At 45.9% G+C, this 21,906-nt stretch overlaps 1 protein-coding gene across 1 annotated transcript in view; it reads left to right on the top strand.

The window, feature by feature from the left end:
• The window catches only part of LOC106748708 (serine/threonine-protein kinase BRSK2), a 20,112-nt gene extending 989 nt beyond the window's left edge, over nucleotides 1-19,123 (top strand). Inside the window, exons 2-12 of the mRNA XM_014627527.1 lie at nucleotides 7,609-7,789; nucleotides 7,926-8,066; nucleotides 8,180-8,330; nucleotides 8,501-8,716; nucleotides 9,571-9,770; nucleotides 10,545-10,775; nucleotides 11,873-12,162; nucleotides 13,243-13,547; nucleotides 13,690-13,864; nucleotides 14,901-15,130; nucleotides 15,615-19,123. Of these exons, the coding sequence (XP_014483013.1) occupies nucleotides 7,609-7,789; nucleotides 7,926-8,066; nucleotides 8,180-8,330; nucleotides 8,501-8,716; nucleotides 9,571-9,770; nucleotides 10,545-10,775; nucleotides 11,873-12,162; nucleotides 13,243-13,547; nucleotides 13,690-13,864; nucleotides 14,901-15,130; nucleotides 15,615-15,839 (2,345 nt within the window). The 3' untranslated portion in view covers nucleotides 15,840-19,123. The remainder of the gene's footprint in view (nucleotides 1-7,608; nucleotides 7,790-7,925; nucleotides 8,067-8,179; nucleotides 8,331-8,500; nucleotides 8,717-9,570; nucleotides 9,771-10,544; nucleotides 10,776-11,872; nucleotides 12,163-13,242; nucleotides 13,548-13,689; nucleotides 13,865-14,900; nucleotides 15,131-15,614) is intronic.
• The last annotated feature ends 2,783 nt before the right edge of the window (nucleotides 19,124-21,906 follow it).

Below are 21,906 nucleotides of genomic sequence, written 5' to 3'. Positions count from 1 at the left end.
CCCCACGCTCGTGTTCCGTCCACGACGAAACTTGGATTAGCCTTCGGGGTTACTGCGGCACGTGCAAATTTGCCCCGGAATGGGTGTGCATTTCGTGCAACTTACACGTCGAGGACTCACGGGGAACGACGGTTTCCGGCTTCCCACACCTGCGTACACGGTATACCGCCTGGCTTCGTGCGGGTCTCAACGCCAACGTCGGGGTTACCGATTGAATCGCGAACGACGCGATTTTGACGTTCCCTCGCGCGTGAACTGGGGCGGCCGCATCGTTTTCACGACTCGTAGCCGCGCACACACACGCGGGAAACGAATTCCGCCGAGTCGACAGAATTTCCGACAGCAGGCGCAATAATTGGAGCAAATCTTCTCGATTCAACAGCGATATCGTCGGAATTAATGATCTAATTATCGAAACGACACATAACATAGTAGTTTCAATGATATTCGCCGTTGAACCCGGGATTTACTCTAATTACGTTACCGATGGAAGTTCTATCGACTCAACGGCATTTCTCTCTGTTTTCTAAGAGGAACATCTTTAAGTGTGATTCTTCTCCCGCTCACAGTGTATGCTCATTGCAGTTTTCCTTACCGAAGAGAAGACTTTTGCTATTTGTAATTATTACCTAATAATATAACTATGTATTCATTTAGGAGAAACATTTTTTCCAATAAGTTTTGTTACAATGTGTGGTAATAACTGTATACACAAATCGTGCTAATACAATTTTTTTGAGTTGATATCACAAGAAGATATACGTTGAGGCCGGAAATGACTGTAATTTTAGGATTTCTCTCAGTGCTTTCACAATGTATGCATCAACGAGACGCGTGACCATCGTAATTCTTGGAGCAAATCTTGACCCGGTCGCCCCTACGTTTCGTGGCATGAGATTATAATTTGTCAGGATAAACGTAGGAAAATGAGGCGGTTCAAATCGCAAGCCGAACATAGGAGATTTTTTGCAATCTATTGCAAAATGAGGTAAAGCAATAAGCGGTGGAACAATGCGTTTCGCACAGGAGAGCTCGTGTCAGAGATATTTGACGCCGCACTCGCTAATTTGCTCTCGCCTCTCGCAGGTATTCGACGCTATTATACGATCGATACCGACGTACTAATTACGTTATGCAGCGGTTGTGGGCAGCCGAAGAGTTAGAAATGTTTGAACTTGAACGTAATAATCACGGGGCGTTTCCAATAATAACCTGAACATAACGCGAAAAACAGGGACCGAGAGAGAGGAACACAGAAAGAGAGATCGTTATATTCGCAGTTCGTGTCCTTGCAAGTTGCCAGAAACGGATCGCGCTATTTTCGCAAGTTTTCGACGGCCGACAAAAAGAAAAGAACGAAGACGCGGGGGCGGTAGGAGAATTCTCGCTGGAACATTTTAAGGACACATCGCGGCAAAGTACGCGAGAGGAGAAAATCAGAATTTATTACATCGGCACACTTCCCGGGCGACCATGTACGCGAACGGGAGAAAGCGCAAAAAGAAGCAGAGACGCGACGGGGTGGGATTTCACGGTACCGTTAAAAATATTGGACTGGACGTGCTGGACGTTGTGTGTGCGTGTAAAACACGGCGTATTTCGCGAAAGAGTGGCTCGTCTATTCGACAACAACCGTGAGATACGGCACGGATCTCTACATGTCCACCTCTCTCTCTCTCTCTCTCTCTCTCTCTCTCTCTCCCTCCCTCTATCATTTTTCTTCCGTCATTTCTACAACACTTCGCAGCCCGTAAACTGTTCTCCGCGCATTAAAATCTAAAAAACGGTCTATGCTCTGCGTCGCGTTTACGGTACGAAAAAGTCTCGGTGACAATTGTAAATCTTTACGAAGCGGCAGTAAGCGTTTTTAATTAAACGCCACCGGCAGGAACGGGGAAGGGGACTGGAAGGTAATAACGTTCGCGACAATGAGCGTACGGGGAAAAAAGGCCGATTCGTTGCGCGTGCATTCGGTGTGCAAGAAATGCGAAGGTAAATTAGCAGTATTAAAAGGAGACGAGTACAGCTCGTAACGCTTCTCCTTCTCTCTCTCTCTCTCTCTCTCTTTCTCCCTTTTTCCTTTTATACGCTATTCCAGTTGATTATCAACAGAGTTGTCGTTTTTATTTGCGGACGTGAGACCCACGTAGAAAGGAGATCCACGATTCACCGGGTTCGCCCGGGTCGAGATCCAATTTTGCGAAAGCCCGCTAATGAATGCACGGCTCGGCACTCGACGGATGAGTCGCGTGGTCATTTCCTCCATATCGATCCCCTCGCGCTTACCTCGAGAAGGGGGTGCTCACGCTGCGGCACGTGACAATACGGTGCGTTAATCATACGAATGAATTCCTCGCCACGCTTTGAATTCCATGACGCGCGAGAGCCCACGGCCGATGAAATTGCCGCCCTGTCGCGGAGGGGTGGGGGCGATTTGAATTATAACCGGCGGGATCGATGAAAACACATCCGGAAGGAGCGATGTAACCGGTTTCCACGGTTTTCCGCGCGCGGAACGAGACGCCGGAAGGACTCGTCGGACGAAAAATACCCTCCCTCTTCCCTCCCCTCCCTGCCGCGATTAGGCGGGCGATCGGGAGAATAATCGATTGACTGGGAAAAATGAACGGGAGACCGGGATTCGGAACTCGGTGACTCAACGTTATGTTGATTCCCGGTCTCCGTCTCCGTTTTTGGTTTATCCTACGTGGGATTTATTTTCGAAAGCGGAGCGCCCGAGTCGAAATCTTGATGTTATTTTGATACTCTTAACCTTGAAAGTAACACTTAATGCTGAAGTAATATCATAGGTGTCTAAGGCTGCATTACGAAAAAAAATGGTAAAAATTGCAAATTCTTGTTGTTGTCGAGTTGTTGGCTGCGAATTAAAAATCAAAACTGCTAATTTAAGAAGGGTGGATCCAATGCAATGCCCACAAGCGTTATTTTAGGTCGTCATATCACGTCCGTCATTTTGAATTTTGAATTTTGAAGCTCAACATTGAATAAAGGGACTTCAGAATCATTCGGATACCCAATTTTAGAAATATTGAATTATCAGAAATATCAAAATACGACGTATTCTGTTTTCGCCAGTTTGGATCACTTTTTGTGTAAATGCGGAATTGCGTTTTTGCCGGTCAAAGGATTTGGTTTATAACCAATTTTTATTGAATTTCTTTGTAAACTGGTTGTCGCCAGTAAACCAATATACCATTGTATCACGTTGATAATACATGGAAAAAAATAATTTGCCTGTACAGCAAATTTTATATTGTCCTAACAAAATGTGTCAGTTATTATGTAGACGGTAAAACGATCCGTTGAGAGTATTGATTGCCATTCGTTGGATTATTTTGCTGCGTCTATAAATTATTTTGCTGTAATAAAAAATTGGCAAATGTAGGAAAACACTGTTTTGGGCTAACAGCAAATTAACGTGTCCTAAGAATTCACTCGGCAGAATATTTCTCGATCCTGTCAACAAAATTATTTCTGCTCTGATTACGAATAACTTGCTAATATGATCATGCCAGCTACATTTTGTCGCTGTCGCAACGAATATGCAGTAGTAACGATATGGTTTCGCTACGACAGCAAAATTATTTTTCTCCGTGTAGTAGTGATCACATGGAGGCAACGTTTTCTTCTTAGTAATAAAAAAATAGATGTGAGATATAATATTTTGCACAAAATATGGAAGAGGCTGTAAGCGTGAGAAAACGCTTGTAAGCCACGTAGACCTAAATATGGAAGAGGCTGTAAGCGTGAGAAAACGCTTGTAAGCCACCTAGACCTAACATGTTACTATCAGGGTTAAGAATAGTTCGCGCCTACTTAGATGTCCGATAGACTAATAAAAACCTACTTTGACGATACTGCCACTTATTGATGCCTCTCTTGAACATTTAATTTTACCGATTTAATTTTAACCTTAAAATACTAACGTACGTTTCCGATCCTTTATAAAAATATCTCGCCGTTTTTAGCCCGCGAAAGCTTAATTTGAGTAATGAAAGCGTGTATTCAACTATAAACTATAAATATGATACAATTGATTACAATTGAAATTGAACCTGTTTTGCTATCTTTGCTTCCTACCGTGTTGTGGAATTAAATGTTTAACACGAGGCCAACGTTTCGACCCGGGCGATCCGGTGATCGCGGAGGGTAGAATGGGGCTCTTCATAGCGGAATAACCGGCTTCTTTTCTCTTCTCTTTTTTGAAATCGCGCGTTCGGAACACGCTCGGCGGACGATTAAATTTATTAGCGTTATGAATCCGATACGCCGCGGGTATACGCTCTCTCTCGAATACGGATCTCGCTGATACGGCGAACTAACGTCGTGCTAATCAACGCATGCCGGCTGGAAAATATCGAGGGATGTAATTCGATTGCACGCATGCACACACACACACACATACACGCACATGTAAGTTTCGACTTGAAATATCATTTCGGTGCGAATAACAGTTCGGAATCGTGCGTTTAAATTCCCGGTTCCCGTAGATTTCAATTCATGGGACGCGCGCCACGGAAACCACGTTCATGGATAACCGTTAAATCGCGGCTGACGCAAATCGTCAGGGGGAAGGGGAAGAGACGAGGGGGAGGGGGAGGGGGAGAGAGTGCACTTTAACTCTCGATGGCGTCGCTAATGCAATTGCCAGCGATTTGACGGGAAACGCGCTCGTTTAACACTTCCGTGAGAATTGTCATCTCGTCAATCATTCAACGAGCAGGCGACTTAACGTCCGACTTGATTTCGATTGGTTTGGCGGATGACCGACGGATAGCCATCGATCACGAGTTTTTGGTTATTTATAACTTCCTAGTGTAACGTCACAGAAACGTAACGTATTTTTAGACGACATACAAATAAGTGCACGCGACACTCGTACAGAGAGAAAGAGAGGGAGGGAGAGGGAGAGAGAAAAAGGCTCGCTGGCGTCGAAAATTATTTTTGCTCGAATAATCAAAAAACATTGATCACACCTCGCAGTAATGGTCGATGGACGCACGATAGCGCTCGCGGAGTCGCCCCCGCAATCGCCGGGCGCGATTCTTTATCCGGGATTAAACTCTGTTAATCCGCCGGATAGACACGACAGACGTCGACGATTCTTAATTGCTCTCCCTCTTTACACCCCCTTCCCCCCTTTCCCCCTGGTAGCGACATCCGCACAATGAACGGGTTTCCTCCTGTATTTTTCTTCCTTCCTACCTTTCGTTGATCTGCTTAAGCAGACGGTGCCGGCGGCACCGTCTTCGCGCGGCGCAGCCGTTTAAGTGGATAAAGACATCGTGGCGCGGCCTCTCCTCCGTCGCGCAGCGTCGGACGACGGTTTAAACCAATTTCGCGGCCTCGTAAATTCATCGTCTTTTTTCTCAGAGCCTATTCCGCCGCCGACCTCCCCCGGTCGTATCGTATTTTTCACCGCCTCGGTGTCTCGTTATAAAAGACCGCGACGCGATAATAATAAGTCCGAGCTGTTATCGCGTTTCCATAATCTGTGATACGCCCACGGCGATTCGCGCGGATCACCGTCGATCGCGGGCCGACGCGGGCGGACCTTCTCATCGACAACCGCGCGCGAGCGAAAGAGCCTTCCTTCCGCAGTGGAAACTGTGGCGACAACGAGCAGGCGATACACGCGCGAGCGCGCGTCTCTGATCAAACGCGTTATTGAGTATTCGTTCGCGTTACGCGGTCGAATTCGGTCGCACGGCACAATGGCGCGCAATTAGCGCACGGAGAACGGGGACACGCGAATGACGGCGAATCAGCGCGTCCCACTCCGCTCGATCCCGCTCGAAAGGAAGAGAGAGAGAGTGAAGTCACGGTGAATTTTTGAGATGATTACCGATGATCGGAGAACAAAGCGATTCCATGCGAGCACAAAACGATTTCCAGCGAGAGGCCTATGCAGCGTGCGACGGGCAAACCGAGCGTCGCGAACTCCTCCTCGTGATTTACCAAGTGGAAAGAATTTGAAACCACTCGAGTAAAACTATCGCGTTTGCCCGTCATGGAGTGGTGGTGATGGTGGTGGTGGTTGTTTGTGTACGTACCACCGCATCCCCGAAGAATGACTCGAACCCTGAAAAGGGCGTATCGAGTGATTCGAGCGCGTCTCGTATCGACGATTCGGCCGTCTCTCTCTCTCTCTCTCTCTCTCTCTCTCTCTCTGTAGTTACCCTTAATATTGTATACTTAATTGCAATATCGCGAGACTCAAGCAGCGACCGGCCGATTAAAAAATTTCAGCGGACGCGTAATTAGAATCGTTATGCCGAAGCGACGGGATCTTTTTTCCTACCGTTCTCCCGTACACGGAAACTTTGCCAGCCAGTCGAGCCTTCGACAGACGAGGGTGCGTGATTAGAGAATCGTTATTTCGAGATGATGAGCGAAATTTCTTCTTCTTCTTCTTTGTCTCCCCGAATCAAAATTTTGATACTATACTCTGACGCCCTCGAATGATAGTTCGCGCTTACTTTGACGATGCTACAGTTATTAACTTTTCCTCTCGGAATTATAATTCCACAGATTTAATTTTAACGCTACCTTGAAGCTACACAGGGGAAAAGGTCTCTTTGGATTTAGTACACGTGTTTGTTTGATTCGGGCTTGTTTAATATAAAGAACATAATTTAATATCAAATATGACTTTGTTTGAGTGAAAATATTATTCTTTCTCTAGAATAAACCATTTTATTTGAAAAAACGTTATTATTTATAAGGAAATAATGTTTGATTTTCAATAAAAAAAATACATATTTCATTATATATTGAATATTGTTTCACTGAAATACAAAAAAAAACTTTAATTTTTTTTTAACATAGTGTCACTTCTGTGAAATAATTTTTTACTTGTGACAACAAGCGATGTTTGCGTGAAAATATAAAAGAAATATATTATTTGACGTAAAAATATTTATTATTCGAAAGAAACCAAATAATTCTGTTTGTTAAATCAAACGTTTATTCGCTCCATTCGTTCGTTTATTTGCTCCATTCCAAAAGACAAATTTGCTCTCGATAAAAATGCTCTCGATATTCCGATTATTAAATTCTCATGAGTATTCAAAACAACCTATTTGGGCATTAAACTCAGCAAAAACGGAAATTTGAGACATCTTTATGGTCAAAGTAGGAGTAAATTATATCGGTAGAATTGAACTTCTATTTTGCTAACTTAGCTCCTACTACGTTGTCGAATTCAAGGTTTAACATAAGACCAAAATTTCGATTCGGGTTTTTATGCATGCACTGAGGGAAAAAAATATTTATTCAATAGGTTACTGATAACATATTTACTTAAATTTTTCTTTCCAAATTTTCTTGTTTAAACAGAATGAATTGCCTTCATGTAAAGTTACAGATTTTAGAAAATGTGTATTTTTTCATTTGAAAATTTTTTTCAGTGTGAAAATATGTATATAGTGTAAGTAAATATGTTATTAGTACCTCCTGAATAAATATCTTTTTATTATTTAGATTTTTTTCTCTCAATGCGGAAATTTTCCGATTTATCGTTCATTCCCCCTCTCTCTCTTTCTTCTTTTTTAAATGAAGTAAACGAAAACTACTTTTCTATTTTAGGATTAGTAAAGCTTGGCGTACACTGCGTGTTGGGCAAGAAGGTGGCGATCAAGATCATCAACCGCGAAAAGCTTTCGGAGTCCGTGTTGATGAAAGTGGAGCGCGAGATCGCTATTATGAAGTTGATCGACCATCCGCACGTGCTCGGCCTCTCGGATGTGTACGAAAACAAGAAGTACTTGTAAGCATCGACGAAAAATTAAGCAAAAAAGAGTTTCTTACAAAAACAATATTTCATCGCTTTAATGCTAAAGCACACAAGAAGGCGCGCGTGTCGTCTCACGTCTCATTCGCCGTTGCGCATTCTCTTTTTCAAGATATCTTGTTCTGGAACACGTCTCGGGCGGGGAGCTGTTCGATTATTTGGTTAAGAAGGGTAGACTGACTCCGAAGGAAGCGAGAAGATTTTTTCGACAAATAATTTCCGCGTTAGACTTTTGCCATAGTCATAGTATATGGTGAGTCGCGTCTCTCTGTGTTTTTCTGTGAACTTATCGACCGTCTCTCGACGGGCTCCGCTTGATCTTGCGGGAATAACTCACGCGTCACGTTGCCTATGCTGACATTTCAGTCATAGAGACTTGAAGCCTGAGAATCTGTTGCTGGACGAGAAGAATAACATTAAGATAGCGGACTTCGGAATGGCGTCCTTACAACCCGCGGGCTCTATGTTGGAGACCAGCTGCGGATCGCCTCATTACGCCTGCCCCGAAGTCATTAGAGTAAGCTCGCGATCGACATCTCGCGATTGCATAATCCGCGCGCGACAGATCGAGTTTACCGCGGAGATGAGACGGTTTTAACCGAGTAACGAGCTCATCAAGCGAGTCTCTCGGTCGCGCCACGGTTAGAAGTCGCTGAAACTAAAAGCACGCTCCTCTCCCGGCGATAGGGCGAGAAGTACGACGGTAGAAAGGCGGACGTGTGGTCCTGCGGGGTGATACTTTACGCGCTTCTGGTGGGCGCGCTACCTTTCGACGACGACAATCTGAGGAAACTGCTGGAGAAGGTTAAGCGAGGATTGTTTTACATACCGCACTTCGTGCCGCCGGAGTGCCAGAACCTGCTCAGAGGCATGATAGAGGTCGACCCCGAAAAAAGGCTGACGGTGAGTCGTGCCGTTTTTTGAATTAGTATATTGAAAAAAAAAAGAAAGAAACGTGCTACCGTTCAAGTAATATTTACTTGATCCAGGTAAAATCATTAATCCAATACTCTTTGGCAAATATTTGTTGAGACGAGAGGTAGAAATATAATTGACTGTGTGTGTTGTATATGTGTGTGATATAATAATATAAAATGTAATATATATTTCCTTCGTATAATTAGACATTTTGTCTTGTATGTGTTAAAACAATTGCGGCAAATATTAAATTCATAATGATAATAATAATAAAGTATTAAGTAGAAAATATCAGAATTTATTTTTAGAAAATATCTACTGAGGCGGAAAAGTCTAAATTTAAGACCATTTGGTTCCTTCAACGGAAAAGAAGTATTATATAATTCTAATAAATATTCTCTTCAATTTAGAATCATTCGATACTTACATTCAGTAATTCATTTATAAATTAAGGTATTAAAGTAAGTATTCACTACGAGCTGTTGAAATATACTTAAATTGATAAAAATATTATTTGATTTAAGATGCTGAAAAACAGGTAATTACTTTTACTTGATTCTAGCACTTTTTTTTCCGTGCGGCGGCTCTCGAGACTGACGAGAGTGTAACTGCGTGCGAATGATGAAACGTTCGTGCGAAGCCCTACATCCAACATAGGTCACGAACATTGGGCCGATATCTGGTAGATGTGAAAATTCATGTAGATAAACAAAAAAATAATTTAAAAAATTCAACATACGATATGGAGCCCAGTGTTACGTCGGCCAACGTTGGCGCACATTAGCCGTGTCGTGTCGCGGAGCCGGTTTAAAGCGACGCTGCTTCTCTTTCCGTTTCAGTTAGCGGCCATAAACAGGCACGTGTGGGTGACGGCGTCGGGCAAGGGCGAGCTAGAGTTGGAACTGTCGATGATGGACGTAGTGCAGACACACGTTATTCCGTCCGTGGACGCGATCGACCCCGACGTGCTGCAGGCGATCGCAAGCCTCGGTTGCTTCAAAGAGCGCGACAAGCTCATTCAGGAGCTGCTCAGTCCCAAGTAAGATCTCGTCTCTCTCTTCCTCTCTCTCTCTCTCTCTCTCTCTCTCTCTCTCTCTCTTTCCCTTCCACTCTTTCTCCCTTTCGTCCTTTTTCATTTTTCAGTAGCTCTGACTTTTATTTTTTAAATTTCTCGAAATGAAATCTCACTTGAAGCGAGCGAAAGTCCATCCGAAGCTAAAACGAAAATACTGTCGTGCAGAATTACAAAAATAGATTTGACTTGAAGTGAGATTCATCAATCATAGAAGTGAGATTCTTATATATAATCGAAAAAATACAAATATTATCTTTGCTTTCAACGGAGACAATTAATTGGAAAAATTACGAGATTATAAATTATAAATTATACAAATTATAAAAATTAAAAATAACTAATATAAACGTACTATTATAAAAAGATATAAAAACGTTATAAAAGGATTATTATTTTTTCTCTTAATTGATAATATATACAAGTGAATATTTTAGTCGATTAAAGCGAAATTCGTCGCAGTAACGACGGCGTACATCAAAGTGTGCATCAAGTTCTTCAATCTCGAGTGAAAATATTTATTCGGCGATTCCAAATTCAGTAGAAATTTACTGTGCGCGTAGTGAAATGTCACTCGAGTTTGAATGACTCGGCTATTCGAGAAACGGAATTTCACTCGACAAATTTAAAGGGCACACACACACACACACACCTCTCGTTGCCCCCGGAGCTCGCCATTTCCGGGGATATTCGCACAAGGTATTTGCAACTTTACACGCGTGTGTTTTCACCTTTCGTTAGCCACAACACGGAGAAGGTGATCTACTTCCTACTGTTGGAGAGGAAACGGAGAAGACCGGCGTGCGAGGACGAGCTGGAGGTGATGAGAGGCGGCATGAGAGGATCCGCCGGACAATTAGAGGCTGATCCACCGAGAAAGCGAGTGGACACGTGTAGGGTGAACGGCAGCACCGCGCTCAATCTCGGACAAATCAGTCACGGCTCGCCTTTAACACCCCGAAGACAGTCCAGGTAAAGCCGCGGCCATTCCGATGGAATACCAAGCACGCAACTGATCACTCTCAGCCCTCCCTCCGCCGATTTCGTGATTGTGTGGGAAACAACGGACCCGGAAAGATCGATCCCATTCGGTATCCCCCTCCCCCCCTCTCTCCTTCTCTCTCTTTTCTTCCGCAACGATAAAACTAACAGCTGCGAACGCTCAACGAAAATGTTTCGTAACCACAGCTGCGGCTCGCCTCGAAGCCGACGATCGCGTGACAATGTCGACTATCCGCCGCACATGTCGCGTGTTAACCGTATCACGTGTCTCCCCCGGCTGCTTGTTTCCCTTTTTCGTCGGGCCTGAGCATTGCGCGAGCGATTTAGCCGCCACACACGCATACGTACACGCGTTCGCAAAGCCGAGCGAACGTATAATGCAAACGGACCTATCGAATTGCATTTCGATCGGTCATCCGCGTCGCTCGCAGCCCGAGCACTCTCTAATACACATCGATCGATACGCGGCCGATTGCCCCCTTCCCCCTTTTGCCACCCTTCATCGGACCGCAGTCTCGATCTTCGCCCGTTCGTTTGTAATAATCCCCGAGTCGAAATTTGGTTAAACCTTTAATTCTACATCACAGTAAGAGCTAAGATAACGAAGTAAGATAAAAAAATTTCAATTTCTAATGATATAATTTACTCCTATTTTTTACCATGACGATGGTCTTAGATTCCCGTTTTCACTGTTTCAGCGTCGAAATAGGTTGTCTTACAGTAGGATCAAGATAAAATCCGTAGAATTAAAGATACAAGAGGGAAGTTAACGAGTGTAATATCGTTAAGGGCCTGTATTCTCAGCTCTCTTTTATCGATAAATAGAGTGTCTCTAGAAGTAGCTTGGGAACCACCTATCTAATTGGCTGCGAAGCCACATTTAAGGCCACTTTTATCGATAAAAGAGTTCGGAATACGGGCCAAAGTAAGCTTCCACTAGTCGGTAGGTCGTCTAAGTAGACGCGAATGATCATCGAGAGCGTTAAAGTAGCATGAAGATTTTCGATTCGGGCCTGATAACGACGAAGTTATTCTCGCTGATCGTCCTCCAAATCTAATTTCCGCAGCACGAGACACCACGCGCGTCGCTCGCCGAGCACAGGCTGCCACACGCACGCCTCGCATTCGCACGCGTCGACGCCAGGCAGCTCGCCGTTGCACGCGCCGAACGTCGCCGGTCTGCTGAGTCCTCACCGAGCGGTGCCGACGTCGCACATGGGCCAGACCGGAAGTCCTCACCGGCTGTCGACCGGCGGTACCACCACCGCAGGGAACGGCAGCCCGACGAGCCAGAGCGTGCCGACGCCGACGCCGGCGCTCGCCAACGTCGGTATCGAGCTCAACGAGGTGCAACCTGGTGAGTGGTCGACGAGCGTTTCCCCTTGTGCAGTCGCAACATCGAGACTCGAGAGGTCGACGGTGCGAGACAAGAAGGCGGTAAATCGCCGCGTGATTCCACGGATAATTACGTGCGCCGCGGACTTATATCGGAGGCCGCCGAACGACACCAATAATCACTTAAGCTGATTCCTCTTAGAGACTGCTATCCCATAAGCACGGCAGATCGAATTACGCTAAGTGCTCCCGTGTTTATCGCTCGGCCGCAGGATTGTGTGTCAATGTTTAAACAGGGTCCCCGATGCGCGATCGCGATTACCGTCGCTGCCGCCGCTGCTACGTCGGACGTTAGCGTCTTATCGGATGCTATCGTTCGAAGCGCGAGATTTACATCGCGATTGTGAACGAAAGCGCATAATAAATATTCTTCCGCAAGGCGGAAACTCCCGCGCCTCGGAATAAACGATCGAGCGTTCCCAGCTCGAAATCTTGATTCCACATCAAACCATTAATTCTACAATGCGGAAGGAGCTAAGATGGCAAAATAGATTCGATTCTAATGATACGTTCACTTCTATTTTAACCATGATGATGTCTTCCAGTCGAAATTTCGACCCTGTGCTAAAACTTTGATTTTGCACTATACGATAGGAGCTAAAGATAGCAGGATAGGTTCAAAAAAAAATTTCAATACTAATAATGTAATTTACTTCTATTGTGATGTCTGACGACGTCTTAAATTTTCCTTTTCGCTGTTTTAGCGTCTAAATAGGGGTTATTTCAAATACTCAACGAGTGAATTTAACAGTCCAGAGCATTTCCAGCTTCAAGATAACATTAAAATAAAATCTGTAGAATTACGTTTTCATTGTTATATCGTCTCTATAAGTGTCATATCTTTGCATTAATTTTTTGAGGGAAACTTTCTTTCCCGTATGTTCGATAAATGAACAAGTGTAGTATCGTCAAGGTAGATAGGTTTTTATTAGTCCATTTGAGCGGGCACGAAGTAACCCTAAGAGCGTCAAAATCTCGACGGGGAGAGCTTTCGGCGCGTTCTGTAACTCCCGACGTTATTCTCGAGGTGTTCTTTTCGCAGTAGTCGCGGTCGGCGTCACGCCGCCCGGCTCGCCTCACACGGGAGCGGGCTCCGGCGCTCACCACTGGAGATCGCGATTGACCACGATCAAGAACTCCTTCTTAGGCAGTCCCAGGTTCCACCGTCGCAAGTTGCTCACCAGCACCGAGGAGGTGCACCTCACGCCGGATTCTTCGCCGGAGCTCACGAAGAAATCGTGGTTCGGCAGCTTGATGACCACGGAAAAAGACGAGACCTTCACCGTCCTGGTTAAGGGCAAGCCGCTGGCCAGCGTCAAGGCCGACCTGATCCACGCTTTTTTGTCGGTGAGTCCAAGAGTTCTCTGAGAGAGAAAGAGAGAGAGAGAGAGTCTCTCTTCTTGACGCGAGTCTCCTCGCGTTGGATTTCGTTCGCAACGATCGTCGGACGACCGAATTAATCGAATCGAAATTGCACGGCTGTTCGCAGATAGCAGAATTGTCTCACAGCGTCAGCTCGCCAATGTCGTTCCGGGTGGAGTACAAACGAGGTAGCACCGCGCCGGCCATGTTCCAGAGGCAGGTGCGATTTCAAGTTGACATCAACGCGATCTCGAAGCAGCCGAACGAGCCGTTGTTCGCCATCACCTTCACGTTGCTCAGCGGTAAGCTACAATCTTTTGCATCCTCACCCCTAAGATCGGGTAAGATCGTTCTTGATCTATTGATTTCTGAAGGATATCGTTATGATAAATATATCAGGATGGCCTTCGTATGGCTCGGAAATCCTTGAAATCTTGAGCTCGTCTCAGGAAAGTAGGGCAAGGCAGCCGCTTTGCTGCCAATTTCTACGGCTACCGTTCGAAGGACACGTTATCGGCGCTACTGCGTCATTCTATCTTTTTTTTACGTCTAATGAACGATTAAGGTATAATAACGCGGTAATAGTGACAGCTCGCTCCCCAAACGCAACATATTTGCCAAATTTCTTCGCATTTGAGCGAACTGACGCAGTATCCCCTTCGCAATACCATCGGCTTCGATCCGTTCAAGAGAACGTCCGTTGGAAAATTGAGAGGACATCCTTGAAAAAAATTTAACGTACAGTCACGCACAATGATGACTGACAAAGAAGGAAGCCCGATTGATTGGCTCGATACCGACATATATCTAATTTATATAGAGAATAAATGAAATCGACGATGGTAAGATTGAATCATCTCGGCTGTTCCTCGTGTTCCCGCGAGAAAGTTAATCCAACCGAAAAGCGAAAGGTGCAAAGCCCCCGCCGCTCTCTCGGGCGTACACGCGGCAGATACGCGGCAATTCGCGAAGATGCCTCGCTATTTGGCACTTGGCAGCCGTCCAAGCGCAACTAGATCGATGTTACCTTGGCACGTACTTGGCCAGGATACATACATACAATCGCACGTTTTATCCGCATATATTCTACGCTCTTCCACGTCAGGTCGACGCGCGGCCTCCGGTGCAGGCTTTTTTTTTCTCACATGCAAACACGACGTTCGACCCGCTGCGGTCGACGCGGAACAAACCGTTCAAAAGCCCGTGAATCGTAAATTCGACCTGTCCTCGTCACACACGAGTCCAAGAAATTCGGCTCTCGCGAGAACGCGATCCTTCGTGTCGTTAACGCGCAAATTGCCGCGTCTGATTCATTAACGGTCGCTCGACGTTCCGCAGGTAACATCCGGAGATTCAGGCGAGTGTGCGAACACATCCAGTCGCAGGTGTGTTCCAGGAACGTCGGCATCAACTTGGGAGGGCAAAGCAGAGCCGCGCCGCCCAGCCCGAGAGCCTCCAGGAAGTTCGCCACGGAGATGAGCGAAAGCTCCAGCTGCGGCAGCGACACCAGCGAACGGCTCTTCCTCAGTCCTCATCCAGCTACCAGACAGGTAGTCTGTTTCAACAAGGTAGCGCATCATCCCCATCATCATCACCATCATCATAATTGTCATAATCATCGTCATTGTCGTAGTGATTCGATCCAAATTTGTCCGAAGGCGAAACTTGCTTCGTCGTTAACGACGTCCCATCAAAGCGCGCCATTCAACTTGCTTTAAATCTCTCTTTTCCAGTGGCATTTGCGAATTTTATTTTATTGCCAGTTTTCGATTTTATTTCGTAAACCCGCTCAGAGTAGCTCATTCGTTTTCACATTGTTGGCCGATCATGAATAAACTCGCGCTTCACTGGTCGATTGTGTTGATCAGCGTTGGAGTCTGTCGGAGTTTCTAACAACGCGTTGTACTCCGTTGCATGCGTGTGTAACAACACTCGTGTTTCAACAAGTCATGACGAAACCGGGAGCAAAGGTCGCGTGGAAAACGGCCGGTCGACAATACCGGTCGCAAAAGAGCCGGCAACGAGTAACGCGCACGCCCGTTCGTTTTCCAGATCGACTCGGACATCGAGTCGGACACGTCGGTGTTCGACGTGAAGTCGCCGACCCGCGAGAACGGCAGGAGGAGCTCGACGTCGACGAACAACAACAATCCCTTGCCGGGCGACGCGACGCCGACGCCGGGCAGCCCGCCGAAGGCGGTGAGGAGCAACTCGGAGAGCCAGAACACGCCCGAAAAGAAATGCGTCACCACGATGAGCGGCAACAATATAGCGTGATACTACCAGAACTTCCGCTTCGAGTTCCGATCGAGCCTGAAGAACCTGTGGGACAGCGCTCAGCGATTCTGGTGAGACTCGTCGTCGACCCGGCGCGGATAACAACGCGCACTCGCACACGTTCGCGAGCGAGGGTCTAACGAAGCTCTCCATCGGCGGTGGAAAGCGAGGAGCTCGCGCGAGAAATAGACGACAGGGAGGCGAGCGCGCTCACACCCTCGCACTGTCGTAACGTAACGAAGCTCCAGACATCGAAGTGTCTTCAGAGTGCGAACTCCTCCGGGGATTTTCGTCGTTCTTCACTTGCGTGAAGCTGAACGACACCTGCCTACATCAGTTTACTTCGTTTTCGAGACACACCAGGCTCCGATTCGAGAAGCTGCTAGCGCCAAACGAACAGTCGGAGGCGAACAGTCGGAGGGATCTCAAACCTCGTGGAGGCGGACGTTACCTCCTGGGTCGTCGCCTCCGCTACGAGATCGCCGCGAACGGAGTGTGTCTCGGTGAACCTGCGCTACCGAAGACGCGTCACACGAGGAGAAAAGACACGACTCAGAGAAGACGAAGGAAGGGATGGGGAGAAGAGGAGGAACAGAAGAGAGACGCAGGAGAGGAAGACTCGCGATTATCCAGGAAATAAGAGGAGAGACGCGTGTGAGAACGTTCGGGAGAGGTGCGTTTCGCGGGAGGATCAAGTGCAATGACGTGACGTTGTCGTTTTCCGTCACGTGTGTACGGTGTTATCGCTAAGTTGCATCGCCTGATACGTATGCCGCTAATAATAGAAGAAAGAGGGGGAGAAAGGGAGAGGAGGAGAAAAACGAGGGGAAAGAGCTGTGCAATAATGAGGTTGTCGCCGGTTCTCGCGTGTTATGTTTATACACGAAATGTGGCGCTCCTTTGCGTTTAAGCATGAATTCTATTCGTTAGTTAGAGAAGATGACGATAAATCGCCGTTGCTCGAAGCACCGACTAACCTTCGTTATACGCCCCTCCCTCTACTCGGGGCCATGTGTAATTATTATTATTATTATTATTTTCTTTTTTTCCTCGCATTCCCTTCTCACGTTCACGTGTAATTTATATTAATTATTATCGCGTGCGATTCGCTTTCGATCGGCCCCGTTCGACATCGTTATAACTAATCTCCTCGAAGAGCAACCAGTCTAATAAATGCGTACCAAGTATACACACATACACACAATCCAGCTAATTCGAGCTAATCGAGCGCGTAAGGGCGTGGACGGAAACGTTCCGCGGCACGAGGAAAACTCGCTGAGAGATTTATTTTTTTCACGCACGACGAGAAAGAGAGAGAGAGAGAGAGTGTGTGTGTATGTGCGCGCGTATATGTGAGAAAGAAAGAGAGAGAGAGAGAGAGAGGGAGAGGTCTCTGCAGATGCTAGAAGATACTGAGATATAATTAGATATACATATAAATATTATAGAAAATATACGTACACGCAAAGAGAAATCCCGATATCGCGCGACGTGAGCGTCGTGGCGCAATATACGGCTTCTCGTTCGCTTCTCACGAGAAGAAGAGGAAAAGAGGAGAGTACGATGAGCAGGTATATTAAGTAAACAAAAAAAAAAAACGCTTGTGCGAAAGCCGCCGCGATGCAATTAGGGGCTGACGTTGCTGAATGCGACTCGTAATAAGGAACAAATGCAGGAGGGTAAGCGTGCGCGTTGAAGAACCGCGACTTCCCCCCTCCGTGAGCGCGTGGTAATACACGGAGAGAGAGAGAGAGAGAGAGAAAGAAAGAGAGAGAAGGTATATAGTTATCATAAAAGATTATTCTCAACACAGACATATCTCGAGGATCGCCCCCTCCAGCTTCTTAGTGAAAAGGCGATATAAAGGCGTCGTAAATGCGTTTTAAATCGGAGATTCATTGTAAGGCTAAGCGTCTGGCGTGCGCGATAGATACGTGATTTTACGTATTTAGGGGATGGGGGCGCGGAGAGGGCTTTTTAGGCGAATATAAATAAACGGAGGAAGAGGGAGGACCGCAGTCGGTGGCGTCGATGAGTAAAGTTCGCCGAGGAATGATCGATATCTCTCAGAGCTGTGTAAATTCGTGATGATTTTCCGAAGGAAAGATCGTCCTCGACTAACGGCGCACGCGTGTTCCTCGAGACGCTTGCTCGACTATTAGGATTTAGTAGACGTTAGGCAAGAGAAACGCGTTTATAAAAAAGAAGGGAAAAGAAGAAGAGGCTCGCACGAATCAAAATTGCGATTTTTTAGGCGCGGTCGATCCCCGATTCGCTCTCTCGCTTTAGATATTAACTGCGTACTGTATCGCGTATATGGCGGCTCGTTCCTATATAAATGTCCGAGGGCTATCCTGCAATCAGCTGATATGGCAGGCGCGGACTAACGATCCTTCTTCCTCGTTTTCCCGGGCCGTTATATTTCGAGAGTAGTAAAATTTCGCGAGAGAGAGAGAGAGAGAGAGAGAGATAGAGACACGACGATACGTTGGCTCTCGTCGGCCGGGTGAGGGGGTGGAGGAGAGCGGAATTTAGCCGGACGTATCGAGGTTCGAGTTGGAATTTTGGCTGTGCATTGACCGTGCAAATGCCGGCAAAGGAAGGATTAATGGAGATTCTCGAAGTATAACATTGCATAGCTATTGCCTTTCGGTGCTACAAATAGTTACTGTTCGCTGTTCTGTTTAGACATGAAGAAGTATCTTTTTTTTACATTATCTAACTTTCTTAATTATCAATTTTTTTAAATAAGTAACATATTGTTCGTGTAAATTATTCAACCGCAGATAGAATATTGCAAGAAGCAAATAATCTAATAAAAATTAATAGGTAAATGAGTAAATGTAAATAAACTTTCTTCTTCCGTAATCATTATTTTTTATTGGTGTTAAGAATTTCAATAAAATTTGAAGTTTCGAAAGAAGTGCTTCATCCACTAAGAATTAGTTTATCCAAATGACATCTCCAAATTTAGATCCCAAATATAAAAAAATCCGACTTTAAGTCCTTATTAATATTTATACAACTGCTATGTATATATCGTTGATTTTATAACTCTTTTCTTTTCACCATTTGAATATGTTACACGATTAATACATCGTTTACTGACATTATGAATGAAACTTAAATTAAATGCAGAGAATGTTGAAATAATAAGAAATGTTAAATAATTCCTGAACACAAATGCTTCTTCAGTTATTTCATATGAAGGAAATAATAATAAATAAACATTTATTTGTATCAAAATAATACCAAAGTCTCCGTCCAGTGTTATATCTCGAGATTCCATTGATTGTCTTTGAATTCGACNGGGGGGGGGGGGGGGGGGTGCTGTTACGAGCTCGCCTTGCGGCTCGATAAAATACGAGCGTGAAGTTTTATGAGATCGTTAACCCTTAACTATTTTCGATTTTTATAGACTCGTAGACACTTGTAACGACGATTTCAAGGGTTAACGAGAATCGTCTAGGCTATTGTACGACTCTTCGTCGATACGCGCGCCAAATTGAACGAATGAAAGCGTCTGTGTCCGTTTTGTTTTCTTTTTTTTTTTCTTTTCCTCTCGTGTTTTCCTTCTCCGTCGCTCTCGTAAGAAAGCAACAGCCGTTCCGAAGATCCGATGAATACCTTCGATCGCCGCGAAAACGAATCGTTTAGATATCGCCGTTTAGCAGAACGCGCTTCAGTGTCAGTAGTTAAGGGTTAAACGCACAGAGAGTAAATTATCCGCGTGTAAATTATCCGTGTAAACTCGGCGTTGTCGGTTTCCCGAAATACGAAATATACACTCTCCAACAAGACGAGAGAAAACGCTGGTGAATGTTGCAATTTGCGATCAGAGCCGCCGCGACCTTTCATGCGTGCGTCACTCGCATCTCAGGAAGGTTATTATTCTCTCTGAATTCGCTTGACGATGCCGACGAATTCTCCGTTTGATATTTGCGTCGGCGACGATGAACAAATAAAAAGAAAAAAAGAAAAACCGGGCTTTTGCAATATAAAACCGCGAGATCACCTACTGATGTAGGGGAGCGAAAGTAGTAGAAAGAAAGAAAGAGAGAGAGAGAGAGAGCGTGTGCGTTTGTGCGTGTATGAAAGAAAGAGAGAGAAAGGAAGAGCAAGAGGATTCGCGAACGACGAAGGTTCTCGTTACACAGAAGAAAATGAATGTGGTTTTAGTATTACGACACACACACACACACACACACACACACACACACACACACACACACACACACACACACACACACACACACGACATATAAATTGAGATTAGATATAAGCTTGCGATTATCTACTTACTAATTGCGGTTAAATATAAAACTACTCATACATAAGTATATTGTAATAACAAATTGGGGGAGGGGAGTAGGCGGGAAGAAGTGATATGAGAGAGAGAGAGAGAGAAAGATAGAGAGAGGGAAGAGAAGAAGAGTGAGAGTGAGAGAAAGAGAGAGATAGAAGAAGAAGAACAAAAAATTGAAACAAATTACCGGCCATATTAAACTAGGGTTTTATATTGCGCAAATCTGTGGATGAGAGCGGAAGAGAGCTAAAGCACTCGGGTAAATTCGTATTAGCATCAAGCGAATGGTAGAGTTCCGCGTGTCAAGATACTTCGGAACGAATCTCTGTCTCCTGTTTCATCGCACGAAAGTAAACGATTATCGGCTATCCGCGACCGAGTTCTCGGCGGAATTTCGATCCGAATCGGGTCGGACATATCGGTTCTCCGGAGAGGAAAGGAGGAAGCCTGTCAAGAAGAATTGCGAAGAGAACACGCGCGTCTCCGTCTCGGATAGCCGCGTGCCGCTTGAAAAATATCCTACTCGCAGAATCGCGCGCTCATCGCGATATCTCTCGTACGAAAGAACCGAAGTACTCGCTATCTCTCACGTGTCTCCGACTTATTTTTCGATTCGCTTTTGCGCGCCGCGAGACTGCGCGAGACGGCGCGCGAGCGATCTCGCGGACGATCGCGATGGTGATCGTCATCCGCGAGAATATGCACAAAGCGAAGCGTCGCGGCCGAGTTCGGAGTTCGATCGAATTCGCGTTCCTCGCGAGACCGCTTGTCATTGCCGCTTCTATTCGCTGCCAAGAGAAAACTTGGACGCGGCACCTTTCCTTTCCCCGCAAGACCGACGATCGAGTCCAACTCCGACTCCTCGGCCCCGATCAGTCGTCGTCGACTCCTTTGCTCGTTCGTCTCCTTCGGAGAACAACCGAACGATTGCCCTGTTCTCGTCCGTTTGAGTCGATGAAAACATCGACGACATGAAACCAGTGTCGGACTAGGCGTTGAAGACTTTCTCAATTTCTGGCGGTGGAATCTCGCTCGAGGCGACAAGTGGCAGTAAATTCACTCAACGAGTCAGGATGAAGAAAATCACTCTGCATGAGTGAAAAACCGCTCGGATTCGAGCGATCACTCTTCATGCTTCTCGAATGAAATTTCACGCAAGGAATTCAAAGAGAAGGCCGAGGATTGCGGACTCGAGATTCGAGCTTGATCGGTCGGATAGAAAACGGGTTGAAGTCGAAATTAACGGACTCGTCGAATCCCACTTTCCAATCCGCAATCCTCCGCAATATGTCGCGCACGATCTAACGCAAAGGGGCTCGGCGAACGCGCGCGCCTTCCGCCCGCGGCGGTTTCCGCGCGCTCGCGCGCAGATCGCGGCAGAACGGTCTCGCAGGCAGGTCCGCTGCAGGCATTATACAAAATCCCCGATACACCGTAACTCTTAAGGCATTGTAAGGCTAGGTTGATATTATAGGAGATTTTTATACGATTTATAAGGCAATGCAAATGGCGCGGTCGATTGATTAATTTGTGTCTGCCGCACGTTTCCTTGTTATGACGCGTTGAATCGTATGCACGAGTATGCAATGTACCTTCTTCGGAGTGTGCACCGCGCGAGAGCCAAGCATCACCCTGACGACGCGAGTTCGCGTGATCGCGACGGATCCCTTCGAGGGTTATCTCGTATTCTGTGTGTATACACCGGCATATCATTATTATCTCGATAACAATGGCAGAGATATAAGAGGAGAGGAAAGGAAG

This window comes from Dinoponera quadriceps, unplaced genomic scaffold (assembly GCF_001313825.1).
Source record: "Dinoponera quadriceps isolate SergipeBrazil2010 unplaced genomic scaffold, ASM131382v1 scaffold2094, whole genome shotgun sequence".
NCBI classification, from domain to species: domain Eukaryota; kingdom Metazoa; phylum Arthropoda; class Insecta; order Hymenoptera; family Formicidae; genus Dinoponera; species Dinoponera quadriceps.
Note: the sequence above shows the minus strand (reverse complement) of the source record. Positions and strands in the feature narration are given on the sequence as shown.